The 15,073-nt window shown below is 36.4% G+C and overlaps 1 protein-coding gene across 2 annotated transcripts in view; it reads right to left on the minus strand.

Moving 5' to 3' along the window:
- The window catches only part of AFDN (afadin, adherens junction formation factor), a gene marked incomplete at both ends in the record, with an annotated part of 111,914 nt that overhangs the window by 32,455 nt on the left and 64,386 nt on the right, over nt 1-15,073 (minus strand). The window contains 8 exons of one of the 2 annotated variants that reach the window (XM_079532742.1): nt 4,572-4,658; nt 5,748-5,851; nt 6,332-6,530; nt 9,007-9,150; nt 9,656-9,921; nt 12,420-12,514; nt 13,906-14,051; nt 14,794-14,814. In XM_079532742.1, the coding sequence (XP_079388868.1) occupies nt 4,572-4,658; nt 5,748-5,851; nt 6,332-6,530; nt 9,007-9,150; nt 9,656-9,921; nt 12,420-12,514; nt 13,906-14,051; nt 14,794-14,814 (1,062 nt within the window). The remainder of the gene's footprint in view (nt 1-4,571; nt 4,659-5,747; nt 5,852-6,331; nt 6,531-9,006; nt 9,151-9,655; nt 9,922-12,419; nt 12,515-13,905; nt 14,052-14,793; nt 14,815-15,073) is intronic. The other variant, XM_079532743.1, reaches the window with a different exon arrangement.

The raw sequence follows: 15,073 nt of genomic DNA on the forward strand, positions 1-15,073 counted from the left end.
TTTCCAAAGGGTCTACAAAGTATTCAAATCTTACATGTACCGTTTAGGATGTCAATTTCAGTTTTTCCAGGTAGGACTTTTAAGTGGAAAAGAGGCTTTTAGAGGAATCTGGATTAAAGCCAACTAATATGACAAGTAAACATATCACAAAAGTCATGCTATTCATGCTCCTCTACAGTAAAACAGTAATTAACACACCTGAAACTTTAAATATTAATAGTCACGTCCACACATTCGAGAAGTGTATATCAAGAAAAAGCTTAAGATTAGTTAAGCCTTTTTCTTCTACATTTTGGAAAATTAGGTATTAACATCTGACTATTTAACGGCATGCTACATTACATTGTTGCTACACGAGCAAATAACTACTGGCAGGTTTAAACAAGCAAGAGAGCAGGAAGAAGTACAAGGACAGCATTTAAAACTTAAGAGAAAGACAGTCCCAACAGAAACCTGTACAGACTTACCACGGATTCTGTTCTTCCAACAACAGAAAACCACATTTTGATCTCGGGGACTACAGATCCTTGAAAGAAAAGAAAAACAATTCTCCACTTCTCTTTCAGCCCTCTACAGCAAACACCGCTCTAGTCTGCTGGATTTTCCAAGATACCCATCAAGATAACTCCGCGCTGGATGCTATGACACAGTACAGCATTTATCAACACCAGCTATAACCAATACAATATTCAGACTCTTACGTAATCAGTTATGCTGTTCTGACTTTCATTTACTTTAGAAGCTTTATTAAACTTTGAAAACTGCTAGAAAAACAAAAAGGCAGCCCTTTTGTAGAAAAGACAAAAAAAAATCTCCAAATTAAACAGGAAGTAATGTGCTGGCCCACAGATGGCTAAGAAGTCACATGCAAAAGCCTCCAAAAAGCGATATATTTTTAAAGTAAACTGCATGCACACTCTGCTTCCAAATCATCTGGATTTCATAAAAGGTTAACCGCAGTGTGGTCGGGAGTCAGGCAGCTTTTAACATCAAAACATCTTTCAGAGTTAGAGCAACCGAATTGTGCACACAACCTCAAAAAGCAGTACTTTTCCCCATGCCCGACCCCTCCTACCAACTAGATTTCCATATTCTGATTACGAAAGCTACTGTTAATAATCCTACAGGAGTATTACTATAAGAAAACATGCAACACCTACCAAAGGGCAGAAAGAGAAGTTAACATTTCAGGTCGCTTAACATGTGAGGTTATACAACTTCACACACACACCAAAAAATGGTGTATAAAGCATTCAGTGTAAGAAATGTTGTAAAGTATTTTTCCAACTTAAACAAAAAGGCAACCACACACAACGCTGTTTACAGTGCTCTGGCACTTAACATTTGTTTCATAACTAGACTTGTTTTATCTGGTATGTATGCATACAGCATATATGCTTGCTGTGTGGTTGCTCAAAAGGGCTGTCCTGCCTCAGAAAACACCCTTACAGCACAGTGAACAAGCTGATGCACAGCAATCATGCTCTTTCTGGCATTCCTGGCAGGCTGTGAAACTTCCCATTGAATAAAATAAAGACAGCTGTGAAGGAGAAGTAAAGCACCTCACTGTTCTACCAGTCACTAGGCAGAAGAAGGATCAAAAACAGGGTTCCAAACACTCTGTATTCCTTGACTCACCTTCCTTGTTCTTGTATTCACATTAACACTAACGTGTTTGCAATCTGCTGGTATCACAAACTGAAACCTTCTATCCTAAGAATATGCATTCCAGTGCACCTTGTGTCCCTTCTCTGCTTACATGTAAATGACCTTTTCAGATTGCTGCCAAAAAGCAGTGACGGTCACTTGGTAATTAAAAACATTCAGTGTGAGAGGGGTATAGGGGTATATTATATGGAATATATAAGGTATAGCATGCAACTTCCTCTTTTAGAAACTGAATTAGTACAGACTCAGTAACCTCTGCAAACTAATAAAAAAATCCCCCAAAAATATCAAATCATGAATCAGATGTTTCCGCAAAGATGAGCAGATTACCACACAAGGTCCTGTTGTCCACAGGGACAACAGCTGGTAGAAATTATTTTCCTTTATACCTGAGAATTTTTCATCCATTTCTATAATACCAGCCACCCACATTTCAACCAGCTCTGTACAAAGCCAGAGACATGTACCAGGAGTCCATTAAGGCACCACACGCAGGTCAGCAACGACACATAAAGCTTTCTCACAGCGTGCTACTGACAGCAACTATTTTGTCACATCCCAGGAGAAAAACAACTGTTTTCTTAAGCAAGCTTCAGAGTTGCACTTCACTCTTTGGGGCAGTGCCACCTATTGACCAACCACTGCATTCTCTTTTATTACAGCAGTTCTGAAGCAGTCAGGAAACCGGGATTTAAACAAGTGTAATTGGGTCCACAGACAAACTGGGATCCTGTGCATGGCAGCAGTAACTGAGTATTTCTAAAACTGAGTACGAGTTTTCATTTCTTCGTATGAATACCTGACAGCCAACCTTTTACTATTACATAAACCCATCTCTATCCTCATTTCCCTCTCCCTCCCTTTTCATGTATTGCACTCTTTTGAAGTTTAGAACATTTCAACAAATAATACATTGGACTTCTTGCCTCAGCAAAGGAGAAAATGAAAATTTTCAGTTTTATGCTGGTAAGAGACACATCACTGGAGATGTGTCAGAATAATTATTAGTAAATGTCAACAACATAACGCTAGAAAAAAAATATCCCCTCATTATTACCATCTTCTCAGCATCATTCATTCAAGGTTGAAAATAACTGATGCCTGTTTATTCTTCTCTAGTGTGCTGTATTAAGTCTACTACAGGAAAAACATTCTGTTACTTATAATAATAAGTACTGTACACCCTCTTGAAAATTATTTAATTACCAGTGCAACTTATTTCAAACACAGTGCAAAACAATTTTTTCTACCAATGTCCTGATGTCTTAAAATTAAATGAAAATTTCTGTTCTATTCAAGATCTGCCTCCTGCTTATTTATTTTAGACCTTTCTAAAATCAATATTCCATTAGTGTGGCATGCATACTGCAGCAAGATGACATGCAATCACTGACTGAACCACCAGATGCTTCTGCAGCTGTACGTGGTGAAGATGGAAAGTATTGCTTTCATCACCCATGACGACATGGAGTAATGTGAAATCTGTTAAATAACTTGTAAAAAAAACAAAGAAAACAAACAAACAAAAAAAATTCACCACCTACATTTCAAAACAGCTTAAATACTGACCAGTAGCACCATTACATACTGTTAATGGAGGCGTCAGTTGTTAAAGCAATGTATGGGATAAGACAGACAGTGCCAGAGAAAATGGAAAATTTTCCACACCTTTTACATCCTGCTTCTCTCTGTATCAGAAGATACGTACCACAATGTAAAAGGAAAAAAAAAAAAAATTCCACTGCATATTTTATACCATTTAACAGCAATGCAAATACCAGACACAAGTCTGATGGAGATTAAGTTCATATATCTTGAGATCCAGAATCTTCTTCATGTATTATTAACCCACACCACAAAAACAGGAGCAGACTACTGAATTGCATTCATCAGGTCTTGAGTAGCTTCCTCAATAACTGCCAATAGTTTGCAGAATATACCAACAGCACATGGCAGTTCTTCACAGATGTCAGGAGTAAGTCTTTAAAAGCTGATACCACACAAGATTACAGTCTCAAGAACAGACTATGAAATGAGCAAAGTTACTCAAAAAAGAAAAAAAAAAAGCGCTGCGTACAAGTGAATAACTATGTGAAATAACTTCAAAGCAGTAAACAATTATATATTCAACCCATACACTCTATGACAAGGAAGAACAGATCATTCTGAAAAGTTTCTTGTACTAGATTGCAGAGAGACGTTATGAAAAACTTGTTCTATCTGTTGTGCAACACATAATTACAACAGGGACTTTTGGATATCAGTTACATAATTCATAACAAATTCAAAACTGTATGATTATGCTTGCTGTATGTCCCACTTAATAAAGAAAAGTCAGCCAACTGGTGGAGTCCTCCACCTGGTGGCTAGAGTTGCACGTACATTCCATATATCACCAACAGCAGGAGCAGCAGACACTACTACAAAGGAGCAAAACTTATGTCATACACGCAGCCGCATACTGTGCAAAAGATAAGCAGAAAGTACGTGAACCTTAATGTATATAAACATTTTTATCCATTTATCTAATACAAAAACTGCCACACACTATTTACTTGTTTTCTTTCCTTGATACTTCAGCTATATTCAGCAGAAGTGCTTGATAAGCTTACTTATTCATTCCCTTCAATATCTCTGCCAATTTCTAGCTCTGAAAAACGCTGCAAAAAACTTGTAGTAGAGCTTTAAATGTTATAATAACTGCATCCACATAATGTTTTCTCTTCTATCATTATGTCTGTTTGATTTACAGAAACATTCCCCAGCCAGAATAAAATTACGATCGATATGATGTACATGACAAACTCAAGGAAAACAGATTTTTCCATTAATATTTTCCATTAATATTTGGGTTTATTAAAAAGTGTTCTTTCCATAGCACTTAAGCAAACCAACTTCCATACCTTGGCAGCAACAATGCTGAGGCCCATTCCATTTTGTTTTTTTAGTGTTACAGTTATAATCTCAGGTTCTTTCCTCAAAGGCTGAGCCTATCAAACAAGAAAAGATGAAACAAGAGAGTTCATGTCAGGCTAAGTAAATTATTTTGCAAAACAGCTAATCTGCCATCAAAATTGAAGCTGTTAGAGCAACAGAAGATCTCTAAATCTCACCAGAGATAAATATTCCTACAATTTCACTTTCGAGGTAAAGTCTCATAATGTTTAATACAAATTCACACCATAAAGTATCCAAACATTACACCTGTGTTCTTATCAAATATTAGACCTGTGTTACGAATACTGCCACAGTTACACAATCTGCGCATTGCAATTCACAATTTTATATGTTAACACATAAAAATGTAACAGCTATGAAACCATAGCAACTTCTAATGAAAACTGAAGTTCAGACTCAGCAGAGAAGGATGGTCAGTTTTTAATACTACATCTGGAAGATAATTTTACAAATACATTAAATGGTTAATTTCAAAAGGTAGAGAGTATTAATTTCAAAAGGTAGAGAGTATTAATTTCAAAAGGTAGAGGTAGAGACTTGCAGGTTTCAAAAATTTTCATTTCTGAAAGCTCAAAGTGAAATAAAACTCAATATTGCATAGTCATCTAACAAATGTGTTCTGGACAGAGGTAATGAAGCTTTAAAGTCTTTTTTTTTTTTAGCAACTATAATAAAAAGGAAAACTAAGGAATTCTTTTTTCCACTGAAAACATAGGAGAAGAAAGTTCTAGATTGCCGATTATTAAGAATTTATTTGCTAACTGTCTGCATAAAATAAAGCAGCCTGCAACTTCGCTTATATTAACAATTATTTACGCATACATGTCCATATACACTTTTGCCATTGTTTAAAAGGATTTTCTTCACTGTTTACTGCCAGGGTGAGGGGACATTACAAACAGATTATTATATGAGAATTTCATAATGCAAAAGCCTAGGAAAACACTGAGCTACAAACAGCTGCAAATAGTTCCTTAAATTCACCAGATCACTCATGAACTACATGTTAATAATGAAGCCTGATCCTCCTAATAAGGATTAAAACTCTTTATGCATAGCACAATGGTGTGCCAAGAAATCACTATTCAGTTTTCATCATTATTCCCTTAATTAATACTTACTAGCTCAGCATTCTCATGTGACAGGTGACTTTCATAGTCTGCACCTTCAAAGTATATTGTCCACGTGCCTGGTGACCGTGTATGAGGTATTAACCTACAAAAACCTAAAGGAGAAAGTAACGTCAGCATAGCCATGGTATTTGGTCAACAGATTAATTCAGATCAAATAGCCTGACACCAGGAAATAATTAATGGAAGTATTTATCTTTTTCTAAGTATGTTTAATCTTGCAACTTAAATACAATTATGTGCTCCACTGCAATTTTACTATATCTACAAAATCCTATACTTCCATAGCTGCTGCTTCTTAGGAACGTGAACTTATCTGAAAACACTAAGAGCTCCCAGAAAGAGCTGCATGTACCATCCAAACTCAAGAGATGTGAAACATCAAGTCATATTTCAGAATACAAGCAACCAGCACTTAGAATATGACAGCACCATGGAAATCCGCTTTGTGGAGTCTAGCTAACTTGTGCCAGGCTACATTTGGCAAAGATTAAACTTAGCCTCATCTGTCATTAAAAGTGGGGGTTTGTTTACTGAACAATTTCTAGAACTTACTGTAAAGCAACAGAACTAACCTCTCTGACAGAGGGGATCCAAAAATTCTTGTAAACCACTTGGAACATTTCTGACAACATCGCAGGAATAGCCATCTTCTGGTAAAAGAAAAGGGAGTTGTAAGTCAGGATCCTCTTCCAATTGGACTTCTCTGCCATCACTGCGAGCGAGTTCATCAGCCGTATTTTCTGCAACAGTTACTACATTCTCTATCAGTTCCTAGATAGGAGGCAGAAAGACACTGTTACTATAAAACAATAATTTTCATTAAGGAAAAAAATTAACAGGTAAAAAATACTGGGATTTCAAGAAGATATTTTGAGAAATTGATTGAGATATAAAAGTTCTTTGGTTCCATTTTGTACACAATGGATGCTGCATTGCATTATTTGTTAAGTGCAGTTAGAGAGTAAAACTCAACAGCGTCTGTTTTTACTCCAACTCTTTCATATCACGTGATAGATGTTTTTACTTGATATGAGAAGTGCATTTGAAAAGCATGTAGTACAGAATATGCATGTGCAGATGGTAAGCTGAAATCACAGGCAACCTTAAATTTTTGAGAATTTTTTGAGTATGCACTGTAAAACTAAATAAAAAACATACAACTCTTGTATACCAAGATTTACAGCTCCATTAGGACACAGATACACACAAAGGACCAATGGCATGTAAAGTTCCCTAGTTTGGAAAACTTATAAAAAAAAGTCTTTAATTTTATATTTACTGTGCGCTCAGTGCAACATAAAGGACCCTGTAAGACAGTTACCTGGTTTTAAACTATCACAAACAAAGCAGAATCACTCACGGTGCAGCAAAGAACTGCAGGCTTTACATTTCATGCTCAGCTATTCTGCTTACTATCACAGAAATGTCTGTGCAACTGGTATGCATTTCAAAATGTAGCTACTATGGCAGCATGTAGTGCAGTGTGCTCCCTTCCACATTTTCAAAAGGTCCATAAGATTTCAACAGGGTATCTATTACTAGATTGCACGCACAGATAAAATTAATTCACAGGTTAACAAAAATCAAACTCCTAACAAGTTCCCAAGAAGCAGAAGTCTAAGCAACATGCTGTGTTTCTGTATTCTTCTATTCATCCAGAACAGTGCATGAGAGCTAGAAGCCTTTTCATCTCTCTCTCTAAGCAGCTCCTCCATTTTTTTTCCTGCTACTTTAACCATCATATGCTGGTAAAGAAAAGTTTTAATGTGAAAGTTTTCACTCGTTAAATTTGTGCTACGAGTTTGTGAAATAAAAAAAAAATATTATGGGAAACTGTAGAAAAGATCTTACTCATTATTCTCAACATTCAGTGTCTTCAAAGTTGCACAATCTGCCTTAGGAACCAAGAAATTACCCATAGCTGACTGAGCTGGAAGAATCAGTACCTAAAAGCATCTTAACCTCTAACTAGCAGCATTCCTTCTGGAACAGAACTCCCACAGATGTGTGATTTTCCTAGCACCAAGATGTAATTACTACAATTCATTTATCTGAAATCCGCTACAGGTAGAACATATAAATTACCAAACTAATAGCTTTATCAAAGACTCAGGTGTGACTTTCAGTTTCTTTCTTCAGCTTGTTTGGCTCCCAAGACCATCTGAATAATATGGTCTTAACCTCAACCCAGTTACACAGAAGTGCCACTCTGAACCTGTAAGTCCAGTATAACAATTTTATGACTTGGGCACAATGTAGCACACACTCAAGACAAACTCATGCAAGCATTCTCATTCAAAAGTTCAGTTTCAGCAAGCTTCAAGGAGTAAGTCAAATAAATCCAGTAGGTCTTTAGGAAGTGCTTTTTAAGAAGCATAAAAGGTACTAACTTCTAAAATAATTACATCAAACTGAAAACCATGTAAATGTAAATACATTTGTATTCCTCTGAAAAATTGAATTGAAAAATTCAAAGTCTTGAAACTTTTCAGATTTGACAGAAGCAAGTTAGAGTTCGAATGTACATGTCTCTTTCATAGCAAGGAGTTCCACATAGCACTTGATCACAACAGGAAAAACTAGCCATACTGTAAATCCTCCTTCTGACACAAAGAAAATCTGTAATATTTAGCACTATAATTCTTTGGAGGTTCCCACAGAAAAATAATAATAAAATGTGGAATTCTACCTATCTGTAAACTGTACTCTTCAGCTAAAGATTTTCTTGACTGATAGTCAATATTTTCAAAAAAAAGAAAAAAAAAAAAAAAAAAAAAAACTGCACTCAGGTTGTAAGTAAACTTAAGACCTTTAGAGTACCTTTTAGTACCTTTGATTTAATAAATAGATGTATTCATAGTTATGGAAAAATAATGTACGTAGAGAAAGAATTCAGCTTAGAGCTTCAATGCACCACTCTTCTACTACCTTACCTTCTGTAAAGTACAGTGATACCTTTCTGAATTTGCTCAAGATGTACCATGTTACCTTACCTTCCAATTTGGTGTATGAGAAGTTTTGGTAATATCCTACTTAGATTTAAGTGAAGTACATACAACATTGGTGTCAACAAGGAGCTGCTACCACCAATACTGCTTATTGTATGAAGAGAAAACTACTCTGGTTCTTCAGGTAACTACTGCAAATCAATCTACAATAAGATACTTATTTTTAGCCGCAGTTTTCATTTTAAGTCTATGTTCCTGAGCTATGTCAAACAGCACAGCAACTGACAGACAAGACTTACTGTTGGTATAAGTGGTTCATCTGGAGCACAGTGGTAATTCTGCAACAAAGCTTGTAGCTGTAGAGAATTCAACTTAAAGCAAGTGCTGTTAATATTTGGAACATCAGCATGTGAGTACTTGTCCATGGTGAGCAATGTGGTTGCCTGAGAGGAAAAATAAAGCCAAATTTAAATTAGAATGAAACCTTAAGTCTTGCTTGTGAAATTTCTTTACTAAAGTGAGAAAACAAAGTGAGAAGACAGATATGCTACAAAAGCAGTATAAATATACCCGTACCAAACAATAAATCAATAACAAAAACAAAGCACCTGCATCTGTGAGACATATGAACACTAAACCTATCACAAATTAGGTTATTATTCTGGTACTATTCTTATCTCTTTTTAGCACGGTCATAAGCTCAGTGTTATATACAGAAATTGAACAGCATGTTGGCTAAAATAATGACTTTCATTTAAATAAGAACTATATAAAGTTCACTTTAACATTTTAATACCAATGGTACTGAAAACATGTTTTATATCTTTACAGATATAGAGAATAAATTCCTACAAACTACATTCGCCCACATGCTCTTCACCAGGAATATAAACATGCTCTCCAAAAATAGAATTAAGTAGGAAGTATTAATAAAAAAAATACACTTACCTGCACTATTCTGCTTAAGTGGCAATCAGCAGCCAATTCTAAACCCTGCTTTTCTGCCCAGGCCTCAATATGACCCAACTGCTGGCGAACAATAGCTCCCCAATAATGGGAACATAACCCTGAATCTGGGGCCGTAACTAGTCTGTTAAAAAGCCACATGTTGATAAAATGAAACAACTGGGAGAAGAGCTGTATAGTCAGTGCAGCATTCACTCTACATCGTCGCAACAAGGACATAGCTCCAGTCAATGTGTGCAGCACATCATCTACAGAGACAGAACAAAGCAAATCACATTCACATACTGCGAGGTAAATGCTATCTAGGCCGTAAATACTAACACATATGGATACTCTGTTCAGGTCAGTGAATGCTAAGTAGAATCTGCATGAATTTAAGTCATATGCACTTTCAGAAATGAATTTATTGCTTCAAATATATCTTAAACATTTTACAAGATAGAGCAACATTCAACTGAAAGTTGAAATACATCTATTATATAGATTATATACTTCTGGAACAAAAATAAGTAAGGCAAGTGAACAATACACTAGCTACAAAGTGCTCTGCTGGACCTCTTAATCACAAAGTGGAAAGAGGCTGGAAATGTGAAAGGTGAAGACAGCTTTGACTTTGAAGCAGTGTCCCTAAGATGCACATCTTGAGAGAAGCAATATAACTGTTAGAATTACAGTCCTGGACCTCAGGAAGCATACTTTGATTCATTTATTCAGCCTGGCTTGTTCGGGTATGAGAGTCTGCCCTAGAGGGCAAAAGTGCCCAAGATAGCTGGCTGACATTTTAGATACAAAGCACGAGAACAGTCAATTTTGGTGTGGAGAGGTCAAACAAACACATCAGAAAACAAGGAATTCCCAACTGAAAGGTATAGAAAGGTGGAAATGGGGATGGGCTGCTTGACAGGAGTATAGAGGCACTGCAAGTATGGCATTTAAAAAGCCAAATACCTGCCAATATTGAAACTAACAGCAAAGGATGCTGCTATTTAGTCCACTAGCTATGGAAAGTTAAGAAAAACATGAGTTTACTGCTAAGTGGAGCCAAGTATCTAGTACAGAGGATTTCTTTTTTTTTATTCTAAAACAACAAAAAAATGCTGAGCACTCGATTTATTTTGTTGTTGCTGTTTAGTTCTCACTAGTAAGGTCCCTGTGCTTTGCAGCAGAGGCAGTGGACATAATAGTAGAAGATGACCAAACAAGGGACATCTTTACCTGCTGGACTTAACAGTAATCTACAAGTCACATCTTAAATGGTTAGGGAATCTGGCTGATATTATCACAAAACTATAATTTTCAAAGTACTGTTACAAGGGTGGAGGATTCTGATCACAAGAAAGAGGCGCTGACTTGCCATTTTCAAGAAGGGCAAGAATAAGATTGGGGATCTACAAGGCCAATCAGCTTAACCCTCCCTGGGAAGGTTATAGGGTAAATTTTTTCACAAGCCATTTTCAAAACATATAAGGTTTGGGAAGAGGTAGCACTGATTTACCAAAGGCAATTTGTGTGTAACCAGCCTAACTGCCTTCTACAGTAAGAGTAGTAGAAAGGTAGAAAGCAGAAGTAGAAAGTAGAAAGCAGTGTATGCTTTCTTGTACCTCAGCCAGCCATTTGCCAGATTCTTCCACATCATCCTAATAGTACAATCATTGAGATAAGACCAGATAAGCAGCAGATGACATGGTGGATTTGTGGATATAAAGTACAATTCGTAACCAAATATTAAGTAACTTCCCTCATGGACTGATACTTTTTAATGACTTCAGTGTATTAGAATCCCCAAGTCATTAATGAAGGTTATTTTTCAGAAGAACCTCAACAGCCTGGAGTAATGGGCTGACAGGAACTTCATGGAACTCAAGGGCAACTCCAAGTTGTGTTTCTGCAAAAGTACAACCGTGCAATAATATAGGCTGGGTGTACCTGTATAGAAATGAGAACTGCATGAAACCACCTAAAAGGTGACCAGTTACATACTAATCTGTTAAGTTAGCAGCACAGCCATCAGAAGAGAGGGAAGTGATCCTTTCTATCCATTCAGCATCTGCACTGGAGGAGAGCATCCAGTTTAAGACTCTCTATACTGATTTAATGGAGCAAACTCAGCAGAGACACCAAGATAATTACGGGGCTGGAGGAATAGGCATATATGAGGAAGAAAGAATTAGATTTGGTTCATTCTGAGGAAAGAGCAGGTAAAGAACAGAGCTTACTGCTGTCTTCATTTGTCTAATGGGAGGGTTCAGAAACAGGTACCTTTTAAAGACGCACAGTGATAACACAGAACGACATGTGACAAACAAAAATTGGAACACTAGAAATGCCAACTACATGAGGGAAAAGTATTTTCACTACGAAGGAGGACAAATGTCAGAAGAGGTTGCTCGGAAATGCTGTGAAATCTCTATCCTCAAGTGTAGATTAAAAAAACTAAACTGCACAATACTATGAAAAACATGATCCAGTCGAATCTGTCTTGAGCAAGAGAGGTTGGATTAAATGAGGATTAAATGACATCCAGAAGTTTCCCTATAACCTAAATTACTCTGTGATTTTAAAAACAAGTACAGACCATTCATATGCCACTACTGTCCTTTCTTATCATCCACATCCATAACAAATTAATTCAAGTAACTCTCAAGGGTTAGGGCAACATGTATATATCTTATCATAGCAAGAAGCATTCTATTTATTACTCATTGATTTTATGGTTTAGAATACATAAGAGATTAAGTGGTCTAACCTATTTTAGGCCTCTGTGGATTATTTTCCTCTGGATCATCAAGAAATGCTGGCATGTAGTTATTAAGCTCTGACTGCAGACAGTGAACTAGGTACCTGGAAGGGAGGGGAAAACAAAAAAAGAAAAAAAATTAAAATCTTCTACATTTTTATTATGAGTGCTTCTCAAGAGAGCTCAGGAAAATTACAAGATTTCTGAGATCAGTCTTATGTGACAATAATGATCCAAGCAATGATAAAAGGACATAGAAAGACCAGTCAAAATATCTGAAGTGTTTAGATATATTTCTAAGAGTAACAATAAACAATAGGAATTAAACAAGGTACTAATTAATAAGAATTCTGTTTTTCCAAGAAAACATACATATTCAGATTGCAATATTACTAACAATACATAATCCATTGTAAAACACACTGACAACTTCTACTTATCCTTCCAAAAGGTACTAAGAAACAGCATAAAACATCACAAATGAAACAGACTGCTCAACAATCTGGAGCTTGCAGCAATTGCATCACTTTCATTAAAAGACTGCATCTAAAACAGACATCCTATAAGAGCAAAAGGATGTGTATAAGCCATCCATGGTACACTAAGCCTTCTGGATTTTGTCCAGAGCTCCAGTTGGCTCTGCTTGAGCAGGGAGTTGAACCAGATCACCTCCACAGGTCCTTGTCCAACTCTGTGATTCCACAATTCTCTAAACATTAATTTCAGCACTGTAATTACTTAAGCTGACTAGCCTAGGCTGATTTTATCCCAAGCCTACACCTCTCTCTATGCTGTTTTTATGAAAAACACTGTCCAAATTGGTATTTATGAAAATTATGAAGGGAGTAGATTTTTAATATAATTAGAAGCTCTGAAGAGCATAAGGTTCATTATATTACAGGCCCATATTTTGGTCTATATAGGTTAGCTATAATCAGCATAACTAATCTTTCCCTGTACCTCTCTAAAAACCTTACATTATGCAAAAATGAAAAAAATTTAAACAACATTTCTTTAACTAGCACAAAAACAAAAAAAAAAGAAAGCTACAAATTACTAAGCAGTTCTCTAAATGCCCTGAGATTAAAGTTATGTTAACAAAAAAACAAAGCATGTACTATATGAATCTGCAGAAACCTAGCACTAAAACTGATTGTCCTCTCAACATCTTATTTGGGCCAGTTATGAGAATGAAAACCCATCAAACTTCCCCTTCCAAAACGGGAAATCCGAACAGATTTTTATTCTTTTAATGAAGAAACACATGAAAGTAATGCAGATGGAACTCCTTGCACAGTCCAGTGATCGACAAGATAATATAACTGTACACTGAAGCCTGGTCTCTAAGTTCTCAGATATTTTAACAGTACAGAAAATACGCTATTGCTACAACTAAAATTTGAGAAAAATGTGATGTTCTTCTAAAAAACAAAGGAATAAAGCTGTCATGTTAACACATAGACTGTTAAGTGAAATAGAAGTACAACAGCCTTACTTGAATGCCATTTGAACCAAGTGTGCCAAAACATCTTGAGCATCCACAGTGATTCGACTAAGATCACGGTCTTGCTTTACAAAATTCAGTAATTCAGATGCATTTGCCATCCAAAAGGCAAGTGCCCCAGCAATATTCTTCTGTTTCTGTAAGGAGAAAGAAGCAAGCAATAATACAGAGAAATAGCTTTTTTCTGAAACACAGCAATTTAAGAAGGCTCCAAAAGATAGACCAGTACCTTTTCCCATTTCACCAAACATACCCCAGATACCAGATATTTGCAAAATGTTTATATACAGAACTGCAATTGTTGTAAGCGTTAAGTTTAATTTTAACATGTTCTCTGAACACACAGAACTCTGTTAAGTTGCCAATAGCAGTATCAATGAAGCCATGAAATAAGCATCTAGTTACATTGTGCTGAAGAGCTTAAGTCAGTGCAGTATCTGGTAATCTGTGTGCTTTGAAGCACGTATTCCCTATTGCCCCCTGCCACCCTGATGCTGCACTCACTGGTTTTGATACCAGATGGTACAGTATCAAGTACTGATCTATCTCACCATCTCCCGACCACAAATGCCAGGCCAGGCAACCTCAGATGAAATCCAAAGAATAGGAACCACAAACAACAAAAAAGGAAAATAAAGGGAAGAAAAAGAACTTTGGTCATTTCATATCCACATTGAAGTGCATTAAGCAGAAATTATGGAATGCCGTAAAAGTTGCAAAGTCAAAAAAGGATTTTAGTACTGCATGTTCCAGTTGCTGAATGAGTGTTATGAACCGTTCAAGTCCAGCTGTTTGAGTATTGTATTTTGATATGGAAGCAGCATGAGAAACTGAGCTAAGCCAACATAGCTAGGATCAGTTCCCAGCAATATATCCTACCTGATCAACCTGGTCTACCTCCTGGAGAAAAACGGACGAAGGAAATCAAACAGAATAGAAGAAAGAAACTTGTGAACAATCATGATAGCTTTAGAAATCAAACACTAAATATGAAGGTACAACACTTATGCTCACAGTTACACACAGACGCATTAATCAATAGCTATGATGCAACTGAGCCCCTTTTGAAAAAATAAATTACTTCAATGGGACTAGTAGCACAACAGCTAAGAGCTGCAGTGCCTGTACATCATAATTAACTTAAGGAATGCCCTGTACT

The sequence above is a fragment of the Tetrao urogallus genome (assembly GCF_951394365.1).
Source record: "Tetrao urogallus genome assembly, chromosome: 2".
Classification (NCBI taxonomy): Eukaryota; Metazoa; Chordata; class Aves; order Galliformes; family Phasianidae; genus Tetrao; species Tetrao urogallus.